The following is a 27,697-nucleotide window of genomic DNA, read 5'->3' as shown; positions in this document are numbered from 1 at the left end:
GTTTTGGGCCTAAGGCGGAAAGCGAGACAGCTGGTCCGAAGCAATGTAATCTGATGATGGGGACATATTGATTTAGTAGTCTCACGTCGTGGGAATCCAACACTTGTGCATAAACGCGGTCACCTACCCTAAACGTAAAGAAAACATAAAGATTGACGCGCCATCCCTATCGGCTTGAAAAATAATTTTCCAGAGCATTACACAACTTCCCAAAAATCTTACCTCCACCTTTACTGAACTGCATGACAACTTTCAGGAACAGCCACTGGCCGTTCTGAGACAGTGGATTTATGTGATGTCTTTGTTTGGATTGTCCCCATTTCATAAAGTATGGCTTACTCACTGCTGCTTCCGCTCTCTAATCAACATGACTGTCAGCTCCTGGCTATACGCGGGCGTAGTTTTCCGTTTGAAATTTTTTCGAGAGTACAGTAACAGCGATCGAGAGAAAAATTCTGGGGCGTCCACCTCAGTCGACACTGCAGAACGGACCTCGGTCCTATCGGGAAAGGATTCTTGACGCATGGACGGCATCAAGACGTAAGTAAATTAGTCTGAGCAAAACAAACACGCGCCTACACGCTAAGTATCGACACCCTAATTGGAAAGACCGAGGAACTCGCAAGAGCCCTTCGGAAAAGGCGCACTGATATCTGCGATCTGCAAGAAACCCGATAGTCTAGTGCCAAAAGCTGCGCAATAGAACGCAAACGCGGTAAAAATGGCTATAAACTTCTCTACTTTGGTAGCCCACACACTCATCTCGGTGTTGGCATTGTCATCTCAGAAGGTTTCCGGGCGAAGGCGGAACTAATAACAGAGCTTCATTTGGAGACATCTACGCACATCAGATAACATTATTCTTTTAAAACCACCTGTCAAATACCTTGCAGCATAGGTGCAATGCAGCAACTAGCGCCAACACGGCCTTCTGAGGAATTATGTCAAATATTGATGGTTGCATATGAACGGTATTTATAGCCAGAATGGGGAGCTCTACATGATTCCAATTTGAGGAACTGCGTTACATATCGCATGCATTGCTTGAAAATTAAGTTCGGTTCACAGAAATATCACCTTAAAAACATCTTTAGCCTTCAGGACTATTTTAAACGGCACAGCAGGCGGCATTGCTGGAATAATGAGAACAATATGAAGGTTTGTGCACAAAGAATACATGGAATACCGCAAATATTCGACTAAAAATAATATTAAAAATTTGACAGTTTACCTGACTGTCCTGATTCTTTTTGCCAGATCTTTATAGTTCTTCTGGCGCCGAGGAAATATATAATTTCTCTGCCCCCCCTGCTCCAGCTTGACCACACCTAGCTCGCTGGAACTCTGGTCCGGACACAGAAAAGCGTGCAGACTCTTCCTCGCGAGAATAGATGCTCCAGCTCTGTCCTGATCAGCGTCTCCTGTGCTGTAAATTAAAGTATTTGCTTTGGAGCCCTTTGATGGTTCGGTCGCCTCCGACCCAGGGCTCCTGTATTAGTGCGATGTCGATGTCTTCCTCTAGGAAGAAAACAAGCAGATTAGCCGAGGCTCACTTCGAGTGCTGCAGATTTATCTGCGTTAACCTCCGCATGATCTGCTTGCGCGTCAGTTCCCGTCGGAACGTAGATCGTCATCACCTGCAACTCCTCGTTAGCGGCGTCGATTGGATCTAGGTCGTCGTCTGATTTTGCAGAGCGGAACACTTTCACCTTTGTGTTCCTGACTCAGAACCGCACTTTATAGTCGACCTTTTCCAGTGGCTGCAGGCACTCTTCATTTGTACGGAGTAGAAAAGGTTGACGGTTTGTCTGGGGTTCCTCCTCCTTGATAAGTCCCAGTCGTCCATGAGAATCCTAGGGTTTTAAAGGTGCAGCGATTGGACGAGTTTGTCCTTATACATGCGGATCTTCGACAACCTGATGCGAGCAACTGGTTTCCTGGGAATCTCGTGGTAAGGGATGACATTGAGCTTTACGCCGTCCCAGGCGTCGCTGATCTTGCCGACGCACGAACCGAGAAAGCCCCTGGAGAATTGGTCCTTGCAAGCTATATGGTGGAACCCACAGACCACCTGAGAGGAATCAAAGCAGGGGATGAAACTGGTGTGTTGCCTTCGGTGTCCAGGAGACGCTCAATGACCATCTCCGACTACCTGGCCTCAACACCACCGGCGCTTGTTTGCTGCTAGCGGAATTACCATCCACCAGCGCCGCACGTAAGTGGCTCCTGGCCATGTCACTGAAGGGTTTCACAGTTCATGGCCCGTCGGCTGACTGCTACTGCGCAGTTTTCGTCTCGCTCAGGGAGGTCCCAGCGGCTGGTTTCAGCACAGCGGTGCTACGGCTGGCACCGAGTGTACTGTTCTCGACAGCTGCTGTCTCCTGGCTGGATGCCAGCAGCTCGTCCTCCGATGATGCGCCTGGCATCACCACCTACTCTTCTATTGTCGGTTTTTTTTATTTTTAAAATGGAGTCCATGTCTTGGTCTGACGAGTAGTCCGGAAAGGCTAGCCCGACACCAAAAGCAAAACATCCCTTGTTGGTTAAATTTCTAAGTAGAATCCGCGGAGGTATGAACTTCTATTTAGAAAGTTACTTACAAGGGCTTCCGGTAACCCAACTTGATCAAATAAATATTAAAAATTCAATGTCTATTAAGACATTTGAACAAGAATTATCCCGGAATGAAGCAACAACTTTACGTTAACTCGTTTCAAAGGATCCCTAAGTAAACCTAAAACAATTGCAAGAATACTCGTGAGCAACGTCAACAGTCTTTATATAACACATTAAACCTCTTCGGATTATGAATATATTTTCAAGGTAGCTCCAAAATGAGGGCGAAAACGAAAGGGAAAACTTTCGAAAGTTTCAAAGGAAAAGTTCTTCTTCACACTGCAAAGCAAGGACGAAACAGAACGCAGAAACCTAACGTAAAAATTCACTGAACACATTTTCTTCATTTGAATACGTCGAGCCTTTTTTGCTTCATTTTTAAATCCTTGCCAGTTACCTATGGAAAGTGGATAGTGTAAATTGGGTTCATTTCAGCGAATAAGGTAAAAGGAAATAGGATTCTAAGGATATGTACATAACGAAGGGTTAAACTCCTTTCAGGGATGAAAGCTTTCGGCAAAACTTTGATTAAACTCCGCAGTTAGGTCCTAAACGTTAGGTTAACCATGGAAAAGATATTTTCCAGGAGGAAATACAGGAAATTAATGACTGAGTGAATTGGGCTATTACAGACTTTAATTTAAACTTATATATCCTTCAAATTGAACTGTAAACTGTGTTTAAGGCCACATTTGAGATTGCATGATTTATGGTGGGAAAATTTAGGTTTGGGACGGGTAGCAGGTGCGGACTAGGTAAGGTTTTCAGTGCTGTGCTGTAATAAATCGTTGAATTGTGTGGCATTCGTTGAGCTGGAATCGAGTTGAAATATAGGAAAAATGGATTTCCGTAGTATGTCATATTTAATACAAACACCACGGTTCCCTGGAACAATTAATTCAGTTAAATTAAAAATGAAGGTCGCTATTAATGAAGGAACTGCTAAGACACGTGTCGAACAATTTCTTTTATATCTGGTTAGCATTTTTTTCTGACGACCGTGGCGCCTGTCAAAACTGATATCATTGGAGCAGAGTGCTTAAATCACATTAGCTGTTTTGTCCTAGAGATGATATGGAGGTCCTACATTACCGACATTAAGTTGAGGACCCTCCATGCTGTTATATGCTATATTACTGTCGTTCGGAAGCTCCTCCACAGGTCCTCCCAAGGTGGTTAGAGAGCAAGGAAAGACGGTGTCACTATTGTGGAGCCTTCAAGTCAGGGAATCCCTTTCACCAACGGGAGGGGAGGGGAGAAAGGGAGTTATTAGTTCAGAGTACCCCTTACCATCCGATCCCTCGGCCAGTCGAGTTTAATCTTCTTCGCAATAAGAAGACTCCGAACATAATGCACAACACGATTCCAGCTACCACTTCAGCATCTCTCTGACAATGCTTTCTGGAGGGAGCTCCCCTGTGTCTGCATAAAGCTGCTGACGAAAGCCGTCCCACCTCTCACAAGAAAAAAGGTGTATTCAGCGTTTTCCGGTCCTGTGCAGGTAAGACTGAAAACCTCGATGCCCACTTAGAAGTTGGATAAGGAAGAAATCAATCTCACCATGCGTTCGGTTCAACCACGGATCTAAATTGTCAATGAGCTGCGCAGCCCATCTGCCCCTTGGCTCATTTTGCCAAGAAAGTTGCCACTCAGTAAGGGTGCATTGACGTTATTCACGGCCAACCACCTCTCTTAAGTTCTTGCACTTACGGCGGTAGATAGCTTTGCGCTCCTTGGCAAGGAAGGCAACGGGAATCACTCCCGGGATCACCATCACGGCCTGTTCGCAGATAGTGGAATAAGCATACGCCACTCGCAAATCTCCCGCCTCTGCACTTGAACAAGGGGCTTATGACGCCGCTCCTTAACAAGCGCATCAGCCCATACCTCCGCGCCTTGGAGCAGAACCGGCTACGTTGCTCCCATAAAGAGACGTCTCCTAGTAGATGCTATAAGATTCAACATTCGCCATTAACCGACTCAAGGCCGTGACTCCAGCTGCAGCCCTGTCCGCTGCTGCTTTGATTTGCTGAAAGAAGCTTATCTTCGAGTCGAGCATTAAAGAAACTCACCGATCGATATGGGACGCAGAGTCGGGATTCTCCTTCGGGCCAAGATGACTACTTCCGTTTTTTCCGGCAACAAGTGCCACAACGTCGTCTCCATAATCGACCAGGCGCAACTCTTCGGACATATCGAGTCTCAGTGGACTATCATAGGCAGCGTTCCAGAGGTAAGGCCCTAAGATAGATCTCTGTGCTACTCCCGAGGTGATTTCCATCCTCATCTGCCCATCTGGAGTCTCATAGAGCAGGGAGCGGTTCTTCAGATATTCCCTCAATATCCGCAAGAGATAGCTTGGCACGTGGAACAAATTTTCTGATATACCAGGCATATCTGTCCATCTTACGGAATTGAAGGCATTTCTGACATCAAGCGTTAGGAGGAGCACTATCCATCGAGATCGGCGGCTGTGTGCCTCGGCTCGATGAACCACATCTGCAACCGCTCATAATAGCACCCACTGTGGATCTCCCTGTTCTGAACCCGTACTGCCTTGGGGATAAGTAAGCTTCTAGAGCACTTTCCCGGCCATATCTAGTATACAGAGCGATCGGTATGAAGACGGGAACTCCGGGTCTCCTCTACTCTTGCTGATCAGCGCGAGTCTGGCTACTTTCCAGCAACAAGGAAAAATGCCCTCCTTCAAGCAAGCGTTGAACGCCTCAAGCAGCAATTCTGACTTCCGCCGGGATGCCATCAGCACCTGGCGCTTTCTTGTTTTTCATAGTAAGAACCGCTTCTTCGAGTTCTCTCATTGTGAAAAGGGGGCAATCCTCGATGCTTTCCACGCTATTGACATCAACCAGTACAGGATGTCTGGGGAATAATGCCCGTACAATGCCGTCCATCTGGTCGGTACATAGTATGCAGGGCCTCCGCAAATCCCCGATTATCCGCGTGACAAGCTTATAGCCGAGTCCCCACGGGTCCTCATTCACCTCGTCGACAAGGTCCCCCCAGCCGCGAGTTTTGCTTTTATTTATAGCGCTGTGGAGTCTCCTTTTTGCTGATCTATACTGTACCTTTAGGGCGCATGCCTCCTCGTTGGCGTGCAAACATTGTGCCAAACGGCGGAGTTTATGCCACTCCCTCCATAGGTAGGCAATTTCTGCCGTCTACCAGTACATAGAAGGCTTATCGCAGCTGGGGCCGTCGTTATCAGGTTCATCACTGAATTTACGACGGTGTCAGCTGCGACACTACCATCCCTCAGAGCGCCCTTCAGCGCGACTCTGCCTGCTCCAAGAGCTCCGACAAACTTCCCGATGTTCACCCTCGCGACATTCCACAGGCAGGGGGAGCGTCGTGTAGGTACTAGCCGGCAAGTAGCGTCAACCACCTTATACGCGATGTACTGGTGATCACTTGCCGAGAAATTTTCTTGGACTCGTCACCCGTCCACTGATGATGCCAAAGACTCCGACACAAAAGTGATATCAGGAATGGTTCCTTCCTTCACAGCCTGGGCGTTGAAACGTTCGCGTGGATCCTATGTTTAAAACTACGAGCCCGGTTCTCGCTGCTATTTCCAGAATCCGTTTGCCTTTGCCCTGGCATTAAAATCACCACCTAGTAGGATTCGTCCCCCCCGTACTCGAAAAGGCGCCCTACAGAGCGTAAAGCTGGCCCTGAAAGTCCGGCATTGTCTCGGTAGACCAGAAGGTTGCGGTCCAGCCTCGTGCCAACCCAGCTGCTCAAACTACAGAGAAAATTTCAGCAAGATCATCTGTCTATTTGGGTAACGTTGTCTTGCTGATGGTAGCGCGAAAGTCGATGTTAGCCAACGCATAAATAACATTAGAGTTTCATTCACTATTTTATTTGAAATCTGGTATCAACACCACCATCGAATTGAGGCTGATCTAAGTCAACGTTCTCTTTCTGCTGCAATATAGAAGTAGTACATGGAAGCTGACTGGCATTTTTACTCGACGACTTCATGCCTTCATTAACAGCTGTGTCAGTCTGCCATGGAGGTACTCTTCTTTTTCTTCGACTTTGCCCCGTTCAGAAGCGGGGTCTGCTCGCCGTGACCGGTTTTGCCATTTGGTTCTATCAAATGTCTGATCTGGATGCAATCGTGAGACTTTTAAATCCCCATCCAGTGTATCAAGCCATCGTTTTTTCAGACGGCCTTTTGGCCGCTTACCATTGATTTCAATATTAAGGCCAATCTTGGCAAGTGAATTCTCATTAGCGCGAATTATGTGACCATACCATCGAAGACGCCTCTCTCGCCTTTTTTCCACGATCGGTGCAACCCCATAACGATCGCGAATATTCTCATTTCAGATGTGACCAAACAGTTTCATACCACTAGTCCAATACAACATCTTCCTCTCCATTACCGCAAGAGGCCATTCATTGTCTTTTATAGTCGACCAACACTCAGAATCATAGAGAGCGATAGGAGGGACTACAGGTCACTGCCACTGACCTGTCGTGGAAACTTAATCCAACGGTCCTCTTCAGACACGGATTGATTTTGTGACCACAATCAGAGCCCCGCTGAGACAAGCAACAACGGTACCAGTCTATACCAAGTGCATAGCGTAGCATTCATACTGGTGGATGCAAGAGTTAACTAAATCTCTACCGAACTATGGAGTACGGCACCCGTGTTGATACGCAACACCACGTCGAGGCCCGAAGGTCTCTTCTCGCTTGAGCACAACCACAACCACCATGAAACTCCCACTAGGGGGGCCAACGGCAAATAACCGAGCTGTCCTCACATACAACAGGAGTTCACCCGAAATATGTGAGTCCAGGGGCTTTCCCTGTTGCCATGGTACCAGTATACCCCTGGTAAGGTTTCGTGACCAATTTGCCACTTCAGATGAGTCCCCGTGCAGACTCGGGTCTGATCGCCCTGATTGGGTCTTTGGAGCATTCGCCTACTGAATCACGGCCGGCAAACCAAAGTGATTACAGCGTCTCCCGGTGCCACCACTATGGAGGTTCTCCTCGACCACTTGGTTTTGGTTTGGCCGATAGGGTTGCCGCCCCATCTTCCTAGCCGCCACCTCTGAGCACCAGCACTAGTTGACAGGTGGAATTAGTACAAATGTCGGCAATGATTTTGTAGGTGGAGGATGAACAAATTTTTCAGTTGAAATCTACTCGAAGTATTCTCGCCATCTATCCGTTGCGGCTCGACAAAGTATCGTTCTTGTCATTAACGCAACAGAAGTGTTCGATATCCTGTGCGCGTTCGTTTCGGCTTTTTGACAAGTCGATACAGTGGCCATTTTATCGGCTGCTTTCTTTGCTTCCCGGTTGGCATTCTTATAAATTTGCCAATTGGCCAGCATTTTATCGTCGAGAAATTTGTGGTAGAGGCATTTTTTTTTTTCACGGACCTTCATTTTAACATCGTTATTCCAAACCCAAGTATCTCGGTTGATGTACCGCTTACCCGGCTTTTCGTCGAGAAGTTGCCTGTGATACGTATGCGATAAAGAAGTGGATAGTGCGATCAGCTGATATAATGGTGAGCTTTATCAGCCGTCGCGGTTCAAATCTCACTGGTGGCAGTGGAATTTGTATCGTGATTTTACGTCGGATACCAGTCGACTCAGCTGTGAATGAGTACCTGAGTCAAATCAGGGTAATAATCTCGGGCGAGCGCAATGCTGACCACATTGCCTCCTACAGTGTACTGTAGTGTACCGTTACGGTCTTGAATGAAGTGCTCTAACACACTTCAAGGCCCTGATCCAATATGGATTGTTGCGCCAACGATTATTATTATATTTATCAGCCGATCATTAAATCGTTTGACTTCTTTAATGGCATCACGGAAACCCTCTGAGATGAGAATGCCAGCACCATATTCCGATTGTTCTACTTAAATACATATCAGCCTAATATCGTGCTATATTATCATCATTCTATCGCCCTTATGAAAAAAGAATTAGCTCTCAATCAACAATGTGTAGAGATCAAATTCCTCGACGATTCGGTCACATTCATTAATTGGCTCAGTAGTCCTCTATCTTCAATTTTTTCCAGCCCATTTAGCACCCTCGGAAACTACTATATCGACAGCTATTTTTTGTCTATTTTATTTTATGTAACATTAGCACGCACACCTGGTATAATACTCAGCTACTCTATCCTACAAAAGAGTCTTCATCCTCAGGAAGCAATTCATTTAAAAAAAACAAAAAGAATTATATTAGTTTTCTTGAACTAGGGGACGCGAGAGAAAGTTGGGGGGGATGGAGAGGCGAGCCGTTTCCCCTTCCCGTGGTCACTACCCGCTCAAACTCAATTTAAGGAGACACCCCTGCTTTAAGTTTTGGTCACCGCATATTCCCATCTGATCTCTTGACAGAAGGATCGACGATTTTCAAATAAATTACGTTTAGCAGACAGAAAAACAAACAGGAAATGGAAGTTGATAACTTCTTAAGTTTTAAAAATCACAAATAACAATTTTCTTCTTTAGAATTTGTCCAATCGGAATCGGGGTAAGCTTCACTGTATTCATTCATTTATTTCGCATTTTTCCGCAAATTTGTTGCAAGTAAAAATTGCAGACATATCACTATTTCGACACTGTCATTACATACGTCTATATACGAAGGTGGTCTGAAAAGTTTCCGACCTCAACGTGAAGACGGCAGCACTCGTCAATAAAAACAGACAGATGACAGATACTCGAAATTTCAGCCATTTTGGACGCGCAGTTGTTGTTTGACAATCGTTTGAGTGAGTCGATGTGAGTGTTTTTGTGAAAATGGAAAAAATCGAGTATCGCGCTGTCATTAAATATTTGTTTTTGAAAGGCAATATGTTTACGCAAATCAAAAATGAGTTGAACGCTATGAATGGGGACTCTGCAGCATCATTTACCACCGTGAAACTTTGGGCAGCTGAATTCAAATCTGGCCGAATAAGCTTGGGAGACGATGAACGTTCGGGATGTCCGAAAACTGCAACAACTGACAATAACATCGCTAAATTTCAACAAATGGTGCTTAACAACCGTCGAATTAAAGTGAAAAAGATAGCACAGTCATGGAGTTATTTTAATCGGTTATCTTCAAACAGGAAAAACTATTACAGGAGCATACTACGTATCATTACTCAACAAGCTATAGGCAGAAATTGCGGAAAAACACCCACATTTGAAGAAGTACTATTTGAATGGGTTAAAGAGATGGGAGCATCGCTGGGAGAAGTGTGTAGACTTACAAGAAGACTATGTAGAAAAATAAATTTAAAGAAAAAATGTCTTGTATCATTGTTAGACCGAAAACTTTTCAGACCACCCTCGTAAATAATATCAATGCATCTTCGCTATCAGCACACCATTTTACTTTGGGTCAGCGGCCCATAATCGAGTTGAGTCTAAATAATTTAAGAGCCCTGTACTTACCAATGCTCCTTCGAACTTCTTCTTTCCTTACATCCAAGCACAATTCAGGACTTCTTATTCAATTACTCCCATCCCTTAATTCTTGACTTCAAACGTGAACCGACATTTTGCATGTCCATCCAATGACAATGAACTTCTTACAGAGCTTATTGACCAGGACACCGTCTTATCCTCAGCCAATCAAGTTTCATTAACAAGATAAAGATCTAACTCAACTGAACCCAAATCGATAGCATCTGCACCAGAAAAAAGGACACAAGATTCTGTTCCCGCCGAGTACTATATAGATGGCCGGCCTTCATCAATTATGTCCGAATTAAACGGCATCAATAAATTTCCAATTGACTTCGATCTATCCCAAGAGAGCCGACAATAATTAGCCGTAATGCTTTCACCGCACGCTTAATTGATCTGCACGACCATAAGGAAGAGCTACATGCACCGAGGAATTTCGCCTGCCGTTCGTGGCACTTTATAAGTTGCAATTTTCCTGTTTATTGGATGAAAAGTGCAATTAATTACGCGACTTGTTGATGCAACACGAAATAATGATTGATGATGTACAGAAAGTATCGTTAAGTGACGAAACTTGTCGGTTTAGGTTGTAAATTCTGCTGAAAATAGCATTTGTTTATTTATAAATGGCGTACCATGAAGATGGTAACAAGGATGCATTGTGGCATGAACATCTCAAGAATTGTTTAACTTCAGACTTGAGGGAAAAATGGAAGAATATGGAATTGCTTAGCTCTTTCAAAATAAACACGATTAAAATGTATAATGCCAACCTAATTGTACACAAATTAACAAAAAAGGAAATGGAAAGTGGAGCTTGGAAGTGACTCTATGTTTTAGACAGATAAGATACAAGAATCTTAAAAGTGCCCCTTTATAGTATGGTACTTCAAATTCCTATACCTATGCCTATAATGCACCCACAAAGGACAACGAAGGAAGACTAGACCCCCAAATCTGCTCTTTAAACCGAGAAAAAGCAAGACCTTTGCAGGAGCCCTCAGCGAAACCCGCTGTAAGGCCAAGCCCAAAGACTTTGAAGTAGAAGTGTTATCCATACGGAAAACAAAGGGTCGTCATCGAATTAAGTCCTAGGACGTACTGCAAGATATGAGGCAGTCAAGATGGTACTGAGAGATAAGGCTCTCGTTTCTAGCCTAGAGCTTATGTGCTCATTACAATCCAGAGATCTGGACAGCCTTACGGAAACACCTGAAGTAGAAAGCCACGGAGCGTGAATGCCTATAGACAACTCTTGATGACCCATTTAGTCCCCTCTTCGCCAAAGTTCTCCTCAGTCATTCTTTTAGCCTCCCTGGTCGCCCAGTCCATTCAATAAGTATTGGTTTTTAAGAGAATTCCTTTGTAGGAGAGAAAGGTTCCTCGGGGCTACTACTCCATAAAATACGCAATTTCAATTGATCCTCTAGGATTGGTCGATATATTTTCGTTATGTCACCTAAGAAAACGAATTCAAATTTGGGAATGTCGAAGTTGAAAGTTTCGAGCATTTGTCTAGGAAGAATTCTTTGATTAAGACTGATACCATTGGAAGTTAGGCTTGACGTGTTGAATAGATTCCCGAGTGTCGTTGTAGTTGCATCCTTTCGGAGATACTCAATTAATATATGTATATAGTACACCTCTCCACTAGTATCTCCCATTAACAGGTCAGGAAGTTCTTCCATATGACCCAAGTCCAGATACTCCGATATAGATTCATCCGATCTCATTTTATACTCAGCGTTGCTTAACCATCATTTCTCTTGGTCGAGGAAACACACACCTCAGCGGGACCTGACACCACTTAACCAAAGCGTCTATTTTGAGCGTGGAATCTACCTTTTCCTGGCACTCCCTCTAAAAGCCGCTGCGGGGAGATATTGAACGGTAATGGCACAGGAACATAAAATGCATACTCTGTAGCGGAGTCGGCTAGTTCGTTGCCTGAAAATAACTAACTGCCCGCGTGTTAAACGGAGAAGTCCTCTTTTGGTTGTAACCTGACGACAAGTGCCTTAGTTTTAATCTACGATCTGTCCTCCATTTGAATGTTCAGCCCAACAATTCCAGACACGTTTCCTGCGGATGTTCCTTCTACCCATAAAGGCGCCATATTTGCTCTTTCTCTGTTGAGACTTTTCTAAACCAAATCCTCAGCTTTATAGTTGCTTCGACTTTCCTAATCCTTCAAGCGACGTACGGCAACAACATGTCCAGCGCTTGCTTTGAGTCGCATCTCAGCTTGGTTTGCCCAATTGTCCGTCGGGATTTGCGGGGTCCAGAACCGATAATGGAGTGGCGCTGTTTCTGGTTACTCTACCTTGTTTTTGAAGCAAGGGTAATCTTCCTATGCAATTCTTCTTGCCTAAGCTGCTTTTTACTTTGCCACTAGGATTCTCATCCAGATACATTATAGCGAATTGGCTCTCTAAGAACTGTTCCAAATCGTGTATCTTTATGGGCGACTTCGAGTCAAAATTAAGAAGAAGGGAATAAAAGGGGTGCTTTCTCACAATTGAAACCCACTTTGTCCTTTTTGTCTAAGAGAGTCTGAAAATCTTTCTCGATCGGTGCTCGGGGACTATTATTGCGTTAATCCAAGAGGTCCCAAGCTAGTTCTTTCCATAAACTTGCATTGTGTCCCCCTTCAGCTTACTTTGAAGCATCATCCCCCGGTCTGCCCTTTCAATTGCGGCTACATAATAGACAGAATTAAAGATAGTTCGGAATTCATTCGGATTCATACTGAGTCAGGTCCCCGTGAAAAATAGAAATATCTTCCAATGGGTATCAGGGCCGATGTTGATCGTCAACGTCAAATTGTTGAAGCTGGAGTCACGGTGGAAAACACTCTCCTGTTTTCTCGTGCTCTCTTGGAGCCTTGGCACGCCTTTAAAGTCAATGTTACCCTGGAGTCGTCTCACTGGAGGTAGTAACTCAGGGTACCATAGGTCTTCATTTGCCTGGCTTTTGTCCTACCACATCATCTATTCAAGACTGCTATTTTCTATGATGATGCCCATGGACCCTGGCTGCTAGTTCTTCGACTTTCTCGTAGGCACTTATCATCACATATATCTAGTTCTCCCATAACTACATCAATTCTACCGGAGAATTTTGTCAAAAAAGAAGGTTGCAGGTAAACTTAACTAAGGGTTGGTCTCGACCTTATTATAGATAAGACCTCCGCAGGAAGTTAAATCAGGAGATGTTGAAGTTCACCTGCTTTTCTGAAGCAGAATTGCCTCAACTGAAAAACTTACTAAGGAAGCTCCTTTTTAGGCTTCGTAACGGAGTGGGGGACAAGTTAATACTGCTTGTTCCGTTTTTACACACTACCCTCGCGTACTTCTTACTTTACGAAATATTTTAACTACTACCGCTATTATCTGAAGTCCACACCCAACTGATGCTCCCCGCAATCTCGGTAGTCCAGTTTTTGTCTTCCTTGAAGCGGTGGTCGATCCCAAGCCGTTCATATAACACTTCAGCTTCGCACGGTGATCGAATCCAAACCTCTCGAACGAGACTTCAACTTCACGCAGCGGGTACCTTCAAACCTTTCGAAACAAACCATCTACTTCACGCGGTAGCCGATCAATAAACCATAGCTTGCGCCCCTTGAACGTATTGTTTTTACTGCTTTCCTGGTGTTTACTATAGCACACCTTCAGATGACCGGACGCTGCTCTGAAATCGTCGGCAATATGTTTATGTGGTCAGTGCAGAAGGATCCAAAACGGAAACCAGCCTGTTTCTTCCAGTGAGTTTTTCCAAATGTTCCAGGATTCTTTTGGCTTTACCTTCGCGACACCAGGGAACATGCAAGTCTCATGCACATGTTGCACTCAACAAGTTACGCAACACTGTACTATTGAAATGTTCTTCATTCTTGACCGGAATCCCGGAGTCAATATTCTGTCTAAAACTGGCTTCCGAGTAATAAGGACCTGTCGTCAGATTTTCCCGAGTACCTCAAGCACCGCAAGAGGAAGAAGGGTGCTCTCCAAGATCTCACCATCTACCGTGAACTGATTTAACCTTCGAGTTTCCACCCTGTAACACTGGAGCACACTACCAAGTTAGTGAAAGCGAATATTTTGGGAATTCTTGACAAACATTTCGAGGGTACGTACATTCCAAAAACCAGCTTGTGTCCTGATACAGCCGAAAATATCCATTAGCCCATTCTTATCCAATGCATAGATAATCTTTGTATAACTGATGAGCAAAGAAAGAATTGACCCTAAGGTGCCGCTGCATACCGACAACCGTTTATTCATGACATAGACGGAAAAGTGGTCGAAAAATACATTGGAAGTATATGGTCTTCTCCCCAGGCCAGTTCGATTTCAGTGCAAGGAGGTCCGCAGTGCTAATTGAAGTGGTACTTTTTCTCACTTTTCTAGTCCTAGGTCTGGGATCCCTTTTTGGGACCAAGAATTAAAGTTCGAAAAATCTACTGATAACGCCGTTTTTGTCCAGGGCAGATCGAATTTGTCAAACGCTGTCTCACCCATGGAAATGGAAGAAAGTTTCTCTCCAATTGGTCTGGTCCGCTAACAAGTGGATGGCGATTCCTTAACTCCCAGCAAAATTGATTTCAAAAATCCAGAATTCAAAAATACTTGCCGGTTTTTCCTGTATATATAATTGACACCCATGTCGTGTTTGCGGATTATTATAAGGGAGCGAACAGCATCCGATAATCACTTCGGTCACGCTGCTCCCAGGACAAATGCGAGGTAGAATATGATAGTTGCCAATGCCCAAGACGAACCCATAGTCGTTTGTCTACGGTTGATCTAGTTGAGGCGTACAGCCCTCGATCTCAACGGAGGATGGTTATCTTAATCCTTATTGTCAGAAAGACCTCCAGTAAGATAGACAGACATTATAGGCACATTCGAAAATTGATCCTATGCGCCGAGGTACCCCTTGAAAATTTTCGGGTATTATCTGGGAGACCACTTCCTGCTTTGTGAGACGCATGAGAGTCAGCACATAATGGAGATTACGTCATCCATCCGTGGACTGGATATCTTTAACGCTTCTTACGATAATTCGCAAAGATTTGATATGCCAGAAGGGTCACACCTAGTCGCATTTTTAAATCTTATCCTAATCTTAAACTGACAGGACATGTCAATGCAACGGCTAAGTGAAAGGTTAACCGCTAATGGTTTAGGCTCTGCGTCAGAAAAAAACCATCCCAACCAAGCGTCCCATGACGACCAGATAATTATAGAGGAGGGTAACGCTCGACTGGAAGATGAGCAAGCCCAAGCAGCTGGTAAGGCTGGAGTAAAATGTTTGACCTTAAGTAGTCTAATGACAGACTTTGATGCTCCTGCTCCTAGCAGAAGGCTTTCGCCCATGAGTGCGACACATTCTGTCCTGCTCTATGGCGCGGAGACTGATGCTCTCAGCATGAAGGTCCATCGTGAGCACCTTGCTCAAGTACAGAGTTCCTATACCTATTTCTTCAGAGCTACCTATAGTGGTGGCTGGAGTGCTTACCGCCGCCCTCATTGCTGAGGAATGCAAAGTCATTTCCAAGTCCAAGAGAGAAGACTCAAAGGAGGTGATTGCTGCTGGGAAAATGAGGCAGATGGAATGCGCAATTCGTCGGCAACTTGGGTCCGTGGTTTAACCGAAAACATATTAAGCTTGATTATTTTCTTACCCAGTTTCTAAGCGGGTATGCAGGTTTTCAGGTTAAAGGGAAGCTCATTGAGCGACTTTGCAGGGAAAAATCACGTAATCAAATTTAATGGTTTCATAATAAACTGCCTACATTAGACTTCACGGCACTCTGGCATGAAATCCTCAGAAATTAAACTTTCCACAAGAAATACCTTTACGGCTCTTCGCATCCAATCGAAGACTTCGACGTCCACAACTTCCAATCTCTTCATGACGTTAAAAAAGTTGCAAAGACCAGATACTCAATGTTACCATGTCACCATACACGAGTAATGTGCATCCATGATGTTTTCAGATAGCTACGACCCAGTAAATCATTACAAATTACTGACAACCGTTCAAACCATATAACTCCAACTACTGGCCATGAACGCCACTTCAATGCACCATTTTCAATGTTGTTAAAAGCATCCGTTGGTGACTCTTCCGTCTGCACTTTTCCTCAACGGCAAGCGAGCAAGCGGACAAGAAAGGATCTTAAAAAAAAATCCAATTCCATTTGATGAAATTCGAAAGGATAACAGTGAAAACCCCCGGAAGAAAATTCAGTCCGAGCTTGTTGCCTCTTGAGTGTCATTTTGCCCGTTCAGATTCTCAGTTTCTTTCATGGACACTCATCGCTTTCCAAGACCTGCTGCATCCTTTTGCATAGCCAGCTAGTCAGATTCACATTTGCCCTGGTACTACCGTCAAAAAACTATGAATTTTATATGGAAATTGAAGGAAATGGGAGAGAAAATATAGTTTTCTAAGAGAGAAGAATCCTTAGATATTTTCCAGCACTATTTAGCTGGGGCTATAAAAATGAAGTCACGATGGAGTGGAAATGTCGGATGAGTTTTTTCCGACGTGAAACTTTCTTTCATTTATCCTTTCACTTTGCCGATGAGAGGACTAAACGGAAGATTTCACTTTGTTTTATGAAGGTAAGAACTGCACTTTGATATTTCAAGGAGAAATCAGGATGGGAAAGCCAATTGTTGCAACATAAATTCCTCTTTTGAATTTGAGCGGAAGGATCTGTCATGTGAACAAAAAGTCTTAAAAGCTTTGAAAATCCTCAAAGCGGATTAAATTTGCGATAACATGAAGGCAAAAAAATAGATTCCGTAGGTGTTTTGATTCCAAAGATTCTTTTGCACACTTCAATTCCTCAATTTCTCAGGTATTCCAATCTACTTTTCAAAGCTTCCAATTGAATTAGAGCCAAAGAAAGGATTTCCAGCATCTGGTACTCTGGAGGAAAAGACTCCGATAAAGAGCTCAGTTATTTTAAGCAGCTCAACCATGGCTAAGGAATGGAAAATTCCTTAAAATCATTGTTTTTCGCCCCGTATTGAAAATTATTTCTCTCCTCGTTAATACGTGTATCTTTAGAAGAAGATGAATTTTTTTCTTGAGATGGTAGTTAATCGGATCACATGTTTTTCTAGTAGACTAAGCAGAGTGTAGACAATAATCAGTCTCGGAAACTTTGAGATTTCATTGGGTCATCCAGTCTGCAGGATAAGTAATTTATGGTGTAGACGGAAAGGTCATGGACAACCAAAATTGTCTGGATGTCAGCAGTACCTCATGTGGGTTTTATTCACGCCCACGAACGGACAGAGTAGGGGCCACGTGTTTACCACCTCTCTGATGTAATTGTCAGTAGTTCGGCATGGTTGGTCTCACGGTCTTCTTAAGACACGGATTGATTCCGTGACTACATCAGTCCCCCCCTGAGACAAGCCAAACGGTACGGGTAATACTGGTAGCTGCAAGACCTAACTAATGTTCCATAGAGTACGGCAACCGTATTGGAAGGTAACACCAGGTTTGTGGGTCGAAGATCTCTTGTTCGGTGGGACTTAACTACAACCCCCATGAAACTCCCACTAGAAGGAGGGGGGAGGCAACCACTATAACCGAGCTGAAAGTACATAAATCAAGAATTCTGCTGAAACGTGTACGGTCAGGGGCTATCCCAGTTCCTGGTAAAATTTCGTGACTCAGATGAGGCTCCGAACAGACTCGAATCTGATGGTCCTTACCAACCCTTGGAGCATTCGTCTACTGCAACACGACCAGCAAACCAAGATGTACACAACGTTTGCCAGTGCCCCGTTTTCCTGGCCACCACTCCAGAGCACCATTAGGACACAGTATCGACTACCTGCTTGGTCGCTCGTTCTCTATACAGGTAGCATACCCTCAATGGAAAATTGGCACATCGTTTGTCCTTTTTCCATTGCCACAATCGTCGTTATAAGATCCATTCGACCCGAGGCTCCTTTTGTGGCTTTGTAACAATGGTTTTCTGTGTAGGGTTGACCGTCCTACCTGACCTCCAACCTAGAGGATCAGTTGTTACAATTTTTAATGGCGCACAACTCGCCTACATTCTTTCCCGTCTACAGTTTTTCGTTCAGAAAGAACTCCCTGCGATCACTAGGTGAAGTTGGGGATAGGGTTTGGTAATAGAACTGCTGGTGTTGGTTTAACCGACATTTTCTAGGTTATGTTCTAGTGTTATGACCACCAATCCACGTTTCACTCTGGGACCTATACTACCCTTTGATCGCTCTTGCAGCCATACCTCTTAAAAAAGCACAAAGTTAGAGGTACCAAAAGCTAAGTTTTTGGTCTGCATGTTCAGAGCCTTCTTTCTTGGTGGGCTTGATAACTATACCTTTTTTAAAAGCGTCGTAAGTGTGAATTTCTTTTCTTATCTTAGATGTTAATTTATCCTCGGGAAATTACTGTGGAGTCTTCTTCTTTTTCTTTGGCTTTTGCACCATTCACAAACGAGGTCGTCGTGATCGGTTGCCCCATTTTGTTCGATCAAAGGCTGATATGAATACAATTGCGAGTCCTTCAATCCAGGTTGTTTTAATGCCGAAGCAATTTCATAATGCAGTCCATTGGCTGATAGTATTGACTAAAGGTATTTAAATCGCTCCGTTGTGGGCAGGTCACTGCCACTGACAGTGACAGTGCCTGTTTCATGGGGATCGATTGTCGAAAATTGTGTTTTATTCAGGTTGGGCCTGAGACCGTAATGAATGAGGCGATAGACAACTGCCTCGAGATCCAAAAATACAAATTACTGGAACTGTAGTGCTTCCTTTCCAGTCAGACGGTCTTCTACCTTCCTCAATAATCAGAACGCGGAAATATCGCGCAAGGCCGCCAACATGGCGGAATTGAAGAAGCAAATGGTCGCGCTTACGGCCAATGTGGACGAAAGCGGTGAATGCTTTGCGTTCCAACGAGCGGTCGTGAACACGTTGGTCGTCCGCCTTAAGAAATAGGCGTGGTTCGCATCGAATTCGGGCGTATGCTGGTACCACCGATCAAGCCACGATGTGTAATATCCCGCGAACTTTTATCGCCAGACTTCGCTCGGGGCACGGAGACGCCTACCCGAAGCCCAGCAAGACGTCGCCTTACAGTGCACGACCCTCCTAATAGGCGCAATTATCTGGTAGATACGGGCGCGGAAGGCTCGGTCCTGGCCATCTCCAGACCCAACAAACTATTTTCTCAGCAGCTGAAATTAGCGGCAGCAAGCTCCATGTCCATCGCAACTTACGGCTACAGGCAAGTAGACATGACCTTTCTTCATTTTGACTGATAGCAGTGTCCCCATATTAAGCACAGACTTCCTATATCACTATGCTGCTGCTGCTGGTGGATATGCAGGTCCCTGATGGAGATCATAACCACCTTTCTTCGCTCGTTGTAGGCCAGGAGAATGACACAGCTCTTCAAAGCCCCGTGAACTGTTGGGGCAAAAAGTCCATCGCATCCAAAAGTGTAAGGTCACTAGATAAGCTAGGAAGGAAGTGGGTGTATTCCCTACGTCAACGAAGTGCTTCCACACGGTACACCCCGAGATTATAATGCCTTTGCGAGAATCACATGGCTACAAGTATTGCCTCATAATCATTGATCGGTTTACGCGATGGCCTGAAGCAATACCTCTGAAAGATATAAAACCACAGTCATGTGCTGAGGCCTCCTGTTTAGAGTGGATTCCACAGACATTATCACAGACCCAAGAATGCAATTTGAATCTACTCTCTTCTCTGAGCTCGGAAAACTCCTGGCATTCAAATGTCAGCCGACAACTGCATATCATCCGCAGTTCAATGGGATGCTAGAAAGTTGACATCAGATTCTGAATGCAGTTATTATGGCGCGCGACCCACCGTCCTAGTTGTAAATCCTTCCTTCTGCTTGGTATCCGTACAGCCGCCCGCGAAGAATTTATTACCAGCCCTGTTGAGTTGGTGCTTTTACTATGAGAGGCCGTTCCTAAATAAAAGCCACCTTCGTCTTCTCGTTACAGGCAGCTAGTGGTCCACACCCCTGGGGAAGTCTGAGCTTATTCCCATGTTCTAATGACGACTGATGCACTTACGAAGCCGCTGCAACCGCCATACGAGAACCTGTATGAGGTCCTCGAGCATGAGGAGCACTTATTCAGTCTTGGACAGGCTGAAGACTTTCTTCCAGGATACAGACAGCACTGGAAGGAAGCGAGAGCACCGCGTTCGTTTTGAACTCCGCAAGTCAACCGCGGCTGATTAGCCTCGTCACGGCTTCTCTCGCTTAGGTTTTTAGCTTGTCATTCAAGGAATATTCACCATGAACCACGTATTCGTAAGTACAAGGTCAGTAGCACATTACAGGCCTTTCCGTTGAGAAGAGGCCAGAAGGCATCTTCCTGGGCATCTAGTCGTCCTGTCTTGTCTGATATAATGGTGAGTTTCATCAGCCGGATCTCGCTCCCAGCCTTCTCAAGCACCTCGCTGATGGGGCGGAGAGTTTATAAAGAGGAAGAGTTAGGTCCTCCCTTCCTTGTGGTAGTCATTCAGTCATTCAGGCGAATTCAATTACCGTAGCCACTTTCAAATTAGAAGTTGGGGAAATGATAAAAGCCTGCAAATTAGAGCAACAATTTATTTACGAGCGCCGCACTGAAATTGGGGTAAATGTTTCGAATTTGCAAGTCAAGAATTTTGTTTTCCATTTCGCCATATTCGTGGTTGCTTTTTTGAATAGGGTAGGTGCTCCCGCAATGATAAGCCGTCTGACCGCCAACTAAACACTTCCCTGTAATCAAAGAACTAACCCTGGGACCGTTTGACACAACATTTCAGGCTAGATCCCAACTATGCTTTTGGATCTGCTGTTGCCCTAGTTGCCGAAAAATAGCGTGGTCTATCTGCCTCTTGACTCGTTTTTCCAAACAGGTTGCCACTCATTCACTAATGTAATGTGACCGTTCTTTAACTCAGTTGAGTCCACCGTCTGTGGATGGTTTGCGTTTCCCAGGAAGGAGTGTAACGGGGATCACTCGTGCGATCACCATCACAGCCGGTTCTGAGACATCGCGATTATGTTGCACTCATAAGAAGAAGTTTCCTGTTAGAGGGAGGAACCCCAAAGTTTGCCACTAACCGACTTAAGGCCGAAATTCCGGTCATGGCTTTGTCTGCTGCTGCTTTGATTCACTCTAGAAAGCTTATATTCAGCCGAGCGTCGATCCAAGGTATTCAACCGTTGGTTTTGTCTCGATAATAAACTCACCGAGACAAGACGCGGGGTAGGGATTCTCTTTTTAGTCAAGATGACTCTTTTCGATCTTTCTAGCGCAAAACTGAAACCATGTGCAGCGCTCCATCCGCTTGCCAAGTTTACTTTGAGCCTGGTCAACAGTGCATCCAGCAAAAAGTGTCTCAATATCATTTGCATAATCGACCAGGCGCGACTCTTCTGGCATGTCGAGTGTTAGCAAGCATACCCCGGTGTGATCACCATCCACCTTTGACACTCCAAAGCCTCTTAGGGCAGGGAGCGACCCTCAAGTAATCCCTCAATATTCGCGAAAAGTAACTCCAACTTCCGAGTGTACCACGCATATCTGCTATCTTACAAAATTGAAGGTAATTCTGACATTAGGTGTTACGAGGAGCACTATTCGTCGAGATCGACGACCGGTGTACACTTCCATACCGCCACTCTTATTTTTCATACAAATGAATGCCTCTTTCAGCCCTTTCATAGTAAAAATTAGACATTCGTCGGCGCCATTCACGCTTTCATCATCGAAGCGTCAACCATTTCGAACGCCATATATTGATAGTTGCACGCCGGGAAGTCTTCCAGAACTCGTCCGATGATTACCAGGTGTATAAGCTTAAATCCGCTGTTTGCTCATAGATGGCGTCAGTGAGCGTATCAAGCTGCTATGAGGACACCATGCTTTTTTTTAGTATGACATTTGTCAACAATTGTTAGTCCATATCATCAGCAATTTCATGCGAAAATATGTTTTTTCTCTTGAATGATCATGTCCAGTTTTGTTCGCGGAAAAAAAGCATTTGCGGAGAACTCTACTTTTTTGTTTCAATTTGAAGAAATCACTGAATCGCATCGAATGCTTGTGGAGGCCTACGGCGACAATGCTCTATCGAAAACAACGTGCCAAGGCTGGTTCCGTCGGTTCAAAGATGGCGATTTCGATCTGAGCGACAAGGAGCGTGAAAATCGGTCCAGGAAAGTTGAGGACCACGAATTGGACGAGGACGATATTCAAACACAGAAAATGCTCGCCAAGCATTTAGGTGTAATGGGTAAGGTGCAAAAGATTACGATTATAAATTGAACGATAGGCAGATAGAGAGGCGCCAAAATACATGCGAAATCTTGCTTGCCAGACACAAAAGAAAGATGTTTTTGCACCGGATTGTGACTGGCGACGAAAAGTGGATTTATTTCGCGAATCCTAAATGAAAAAAATCGTGCGTTGATGCCGGCCAACCAGCGACATCTTCTCCAAGACCAAATCGCTTGGGACGGAAGACGATGCTGTGCGTGCGGTGAGATTGGCGGGGTATTGTCTATTATGAACTTCCGAAACCTGGGGAAACTGTCGATATCCACCGTTATCAACAACAACTCATCAAATTGTATCGTGCTCTGAATGAAAAACGGCCCTAATATCAGCCAAGACATGAAAAGCGGATTTTTCTCCATGACAATGCTCCATCGCACACGTCGAAAAAAGTTCGAACTACTTAGAAACGCTCAACTGGAGATACTACCCCACATTCATCTGCTTTCATCGATGGGCTACTCGCTCGCTGAACAGCACTTCGATTCTAACGCAGACATCCGAAAATGGCTTGATGAGTGGTTTGCTCGAAAGGTCAACAATTTTATTAGCATCATCATCACCATCATCAACGGCGCAACAACCGGTATCCCCCCAGGTGCACCGAGGTCCACCAATTCGATATCCCTAAAAGTTGTCTGGCGTCCTGACCTACGCCATTGCTCCATCTCAGGCGGGGTCTGCCCCATCTTCCTTTTTTACCATAGTCTCCAAGTCTCCGAAGAATACATGAGGACTGGCAAGATCAATGTCTGGTACAGTAAGAGCTTTGACCCTATGGTGAGATGTTTCGAGCGGAACAGTCTTTGTAAACTGAAATAGGCTCTGTTGGCTAACAACAACCGTGCGCGGATTTCGTCATCGTAGCTGTTATCGGTTGTGATTTTCGACCCTAGATAGGAGAAATTGTCAACGGTCTCAAAGTTGTATTCTCCTATCCTTATTCTTCTTCGTGTTTGTGTTTGACCAGTGCGGTTTGATGTTGTTGGTTGATTGGTCTTCGGTGCTGACGTTGCCACCATATATTTTGTCTTGCGTTCATTGATGTGCAGCCCAAGATCTCGCGCCAAACTCCGCCTGCTCGATCTAGATGAAGGCAGTTTGTACGTGTCGGGTGGTTCTTCCCATGATGTCGATATCGTCAGTATAGGCCAGTAGTTGGGTGGACTTAAAGAGGATCGTACCTCTTGCATTTACCTCAACATCACGGATCACTTTCTCGAGGGCCAGGTTAAAGAGGACGCATGATAGGGCATCCCCTTGTCGTAGACCGTTGTTGATGTCGAATGTTCTTGAGGGTGATCCTGCTGCTTTTATCTAGCCTCGCACATTGGTCAGGGTCAACCTAGTCAGTCTTATCAATTTCGTCGGGATACCGAGTTCTCTCATGGCCATATATAGTTTTACCCTGGCTATGCTATCATAGGCGGCTTTAAAGTCGATGAATAGGTGGTGCAACTGTTGTCCATATTCCAACAGTTTTTCTATCGCTTGCCGCAGAGAGAAAATCTGATCTGTTGCTGATTTGCCTGGAGCGAAGCCTTTTTGGTATGGGCCAATGATGTTCCGGGCGTATGGGGCTATCCGGCCTAGCAAGGTAGCGGTGAATATCTTATAGATCGTACTCAGCAACGTCTACTTCTCTAATTGCTGCACCGTATGATATCTCCCTTTTAATGTATGAGACAGATAATGCCTTTTTGCCAGTCGTCAGGCATTGATTCGCTGTCCCACACCTTGAGCACAAGTTGATGAACCACTTTGTGTAATTGTAATTCCATCGACTCCTGGCGATTTATGATTTTTAAGCCGATGAATTGTCGTCTTCAGTTGGCGGACCTTCAACTCGTCGATGTCCTGGTTGTTCAGTAGTTCATCAAAGTACTCAACTCATCGCTCCAATATGCCTATTCTGTCGGAAATCAGATTTCCCTCTTTGTCTCGGCAGGATGAATATCGAGGTGTGTAAGGCTTCATCCTGCTGACTTGTTGGTAAAACTTTCGCTTTCTGCGCCTGGTGCGGCTGCTCCCTGTGCTTTTCGAGTTCACAAACCTGTTGGTTCTCCCAGGCTTCCTTTTTCCGTCTGTGAAGTCGCCTCTCCGCTGGACGGAGTTCGTGATAAGTCTCTGCGCGTGCCCGCATCCTTTGAGAACGCAATGTTTAATTTTTTTTTTGGTTCCTACAAAAAAATGTGTTTATCTTGAAAAAAAGCGGATTTAAGCTTGTTACACCACTGATCCCGATGCTTCCTTTTCAGACTGGTCACCGGAACGTTGGCGTGAAACCTATTGTTAAAACTGCGGGCTCCATTCTCATCTGTTATCAGGCATTGCCCTAGAGATGAAGTTACCTCCAACCCAGATTCCCAGATCCCCCCCCCCCTCCTTGCCAGAAACAGAACTGGTAAAACTCCAGGATGGGGTAGATCAAGAGTTCTTCGAAATACTTCGAAATACCTGTAAATGCAAATATATAAGTAAACGTTCCATTTCTTCCTTTCAGGCTGTCACCGATTCAATGCTCGAGGAGTTAAAATCCTGCTTCATGGAAGCATATGACGATAATCAGGACGGCAAAATTGATATAAGAGAGGTAAGTTGACTTTACTTATAAATTAACTGCTGCTGTAAGAAACGAAGAAATACTAGGAAGATGACCTTAAAAGAAGGATTAGATCTCCTTAAGAATTCACAACAATCTCTGAGGATTTACATATGATTTCTGATTATTCTCGTTTCCCTAAAATATAACACATCGAATAGATATCAGCATGTGCTCAGATATGTAAGTATCTTCATAAGAAGTTGCTGAGTAAACCAAACACTGGAATAATCCTGCATGTACTCCTATACAAGGATCGATATGTTAGCATTCAATTAACCTTTTCCCCTGAACAATCTAAAGCGTCCCCGAAAATTTCTCAATACCGCTATATTGTCAATGTTTACTGCTGTCTCAAGCATAAGCAAATTCCTTAAGTTTCGCATTCCTCGTGTTTGGATCCTCCTTTCACCAATTTAAATACCAAGACAGATGCCAGTAATTGTTTTCGTTCAGATAAAAGCTTTCCCTTTATTTTTCCTGTTAAGAAGGAGCTGAACTCCCGGCGTTTGTTAAAATTGCCAACCACGCTCCATACATACCCGTCAGGACCCGCATTGGCGTTCGACTTAAATAAACAAATCTTCGAGAAGTTCGCCAAAGTAACAATTTGTGAAAGACACAATCAAATTAAGACGATGATGAAAAAAATATTAGAAAAAGATGGGAATTTATGAAACTTATATAAAACGTACAAAGGGCGGACAATACAATGTGAAATTTTGTCAGACAAGATTGGGATGGAATCGAATTAGTAGGGACCCTCCCTTTCAACCGAAAGAATACACATTTTGGTGCAACATATTCGTAAATTTAGATCCAGAATTCTTGAGTAGGATAATATCTGCAGAATTCAAAAGAAAGTCCTAGAAGTCAACACGTCTTTCTTTTGCTTTCGCTTAATGACGAAGTCAGAACTTATTCCATTAATTTAAAGATACAATATCTTAAGAAATATCTTTTCCATCCCTACATTATCAAGATATAAGGAAGAATCGGAGCTCATCCCTCTGACGTATTGTAAAAGGCTATTTGGTATCCTCCACCACAAAAATATTTACTCTCCATTTTGTAGTGTAAACTGACCCGGAAAAACAATGGAGATTTTAAGGACTAAGTTGATTTTATTCGAAATGGCGGCTGTAATGGATTGTCTATAATATCTAAACCATGTGGGTCAATATAAATTGAAGTTTCTTTTGAATATCTTTGAGATACAAAATTATAGTCAATGTTTTAAAGCATGTCTTTTGAGGCAATAGCGTAAGAATTGGCTAGAATAGAATTATATTTATAGTCAGGATCGATTGCAAACCTCTCACTAGCAACACTCAGATAACAAGAAAGGCTGTGAAAAACCGGAGAGAAACCAAGTCAAAATATAATGGAAATTGCCCCTATCTACGCTTCAAAGGACGTCGCAGTGCTTCCTAGAAGAAATATTGTGCTCCTTCACAAGTTATAGTATACCTATAAACTATAGCATGTTGCGTTAGCCTATATTCGACATCATTACTCCCCTCATGGAATCAATAGACAGTGTCCGTAGATATACCAAACTTCCCTAAGTGTGAATTTAGCCTGCAGTGACAAGTGAGTATTCCCACTATGATCCGAAGGCCCTTCTTAATGAGGTTTCAACAAGCTTGGGTTCGTATCCCTATGAGCACCCTGGACTATTCCATTCCTGGAAGGTTCGCCTAATAGAGTTCCCTCAACCATTCTTCTTTGTTTTTTAGCGTAGTAACCATGAACCAATTTTCGATCCCACAGAATAGCTCTGGCCCGCCCAAAGGCATCACTGGTCCCTTGCTGGCCAGCTCGTCCGCTGCCTCATTGCCTTCTAACCCAATATATCCAGACTTTACTGAGCGAGCCGAGCATGTTCAGTCTGTCAAGGCAATCCCAAACTGGTTTGGAATTTACCAGGTAGGATATAAATGCTTTAGTAGCCGCTTGACTGCCCACTGTATTTCCTTTGAATGTCGAAAGAGGCACATCTAGTTATGGCGTATATTATCGACTGTAATATTCTGGTTTACTTACCCATTGGTTGAAAGTGCAACTTCGTTGGATCAATGGCCAGGCACCTCCTCCTCCCTCTACCATAAGAAATCCGTCAGTATAATGTAAAAAAACATTTTGAGGGAATATCACTTTTTAAGGGACCGTCAGTATACCAGGTAATCAGCAGCCAGTTTGAGCCAAATGTCAACGTCATGCTCTTCCAGTTAGTCCTATGGCTCCAGCGTGTTTCAAACTTCTTATTAAAGTGAAAACTCCTTGTCATGTTATCCCTTGGTGTCAGTAATTCGGAATGCCGCCTAGAAAAAATATCAATTATTCTTTGATTATAACAGCTTCCCGCCTCACTCTTACTTCCGGACATTCTGAAGATCGTCCTCCTTGCCTGCAGCTGTATGTGCAGATGGATACGAGTCAATCCCAGAATAACCTCTAGGATTGCCGTTGGGCATGTTCTCATTGCCCCACTGATGCATACGCAGGCTAGTCTTTGAAGAAGATTCTGGGAGTCCTGAGTCCGTACCCACTTGATGATGGACCGGACCGCTTGGGAAGCAACTTACTTCCTCTCTTGTGGTGCACGGACTCCTCTTTTTGGGTTAAACATCCAAATTTT

At 44.3% G+C, this 27,697-nt stretch overlaps 1 protein-coding gene across 4 annotated transcripts in view; it reads left to right on the top strand.

The window, feature by feature from the left end:
• Window positions 1–27,697, top strand: part of LOC119655119 (calbindin-32) — a 356,244-nt gene that overhangs the window by 184,008 nt on the left and 144,539 nt on the right. For all 4 annotated transcript variants that reach the window (XM_038060846.1, XM_038060842.1, XM_038060844.1 and 1 more), the window contains exon 7: window positions 24,958–25,047. In XM_038060846.1, coding sequence (XP_037916774.1) covers window positions 24,958–25,047 — 90 coding nt within the window. The remainder of the gene's footprint in view (window positions 1–24,957; window positions 25,048–27,697) is intronic.

The sequence above is a fragment of the Hermetia illucens genome, chromosome 4, assembly GCF_905115235.1.
Source record: "Hermetia illucens chromosome 4, iHerIll2.2.curated.20191125, whole genome shotgun sequence".
In the NCBI taxonomy this organism is placed as follows: Eukaryota; Metazoa; Arthropoda; class Insecta; order Diptera; family Stratiomyidae; genus Hermetia; species Hermetia illucens.
The sequence above is the reverse complement of the archived record's forward strand: the minus strand, read 5'-3'. Positions and strand labels throughout refer to the sequence as shown.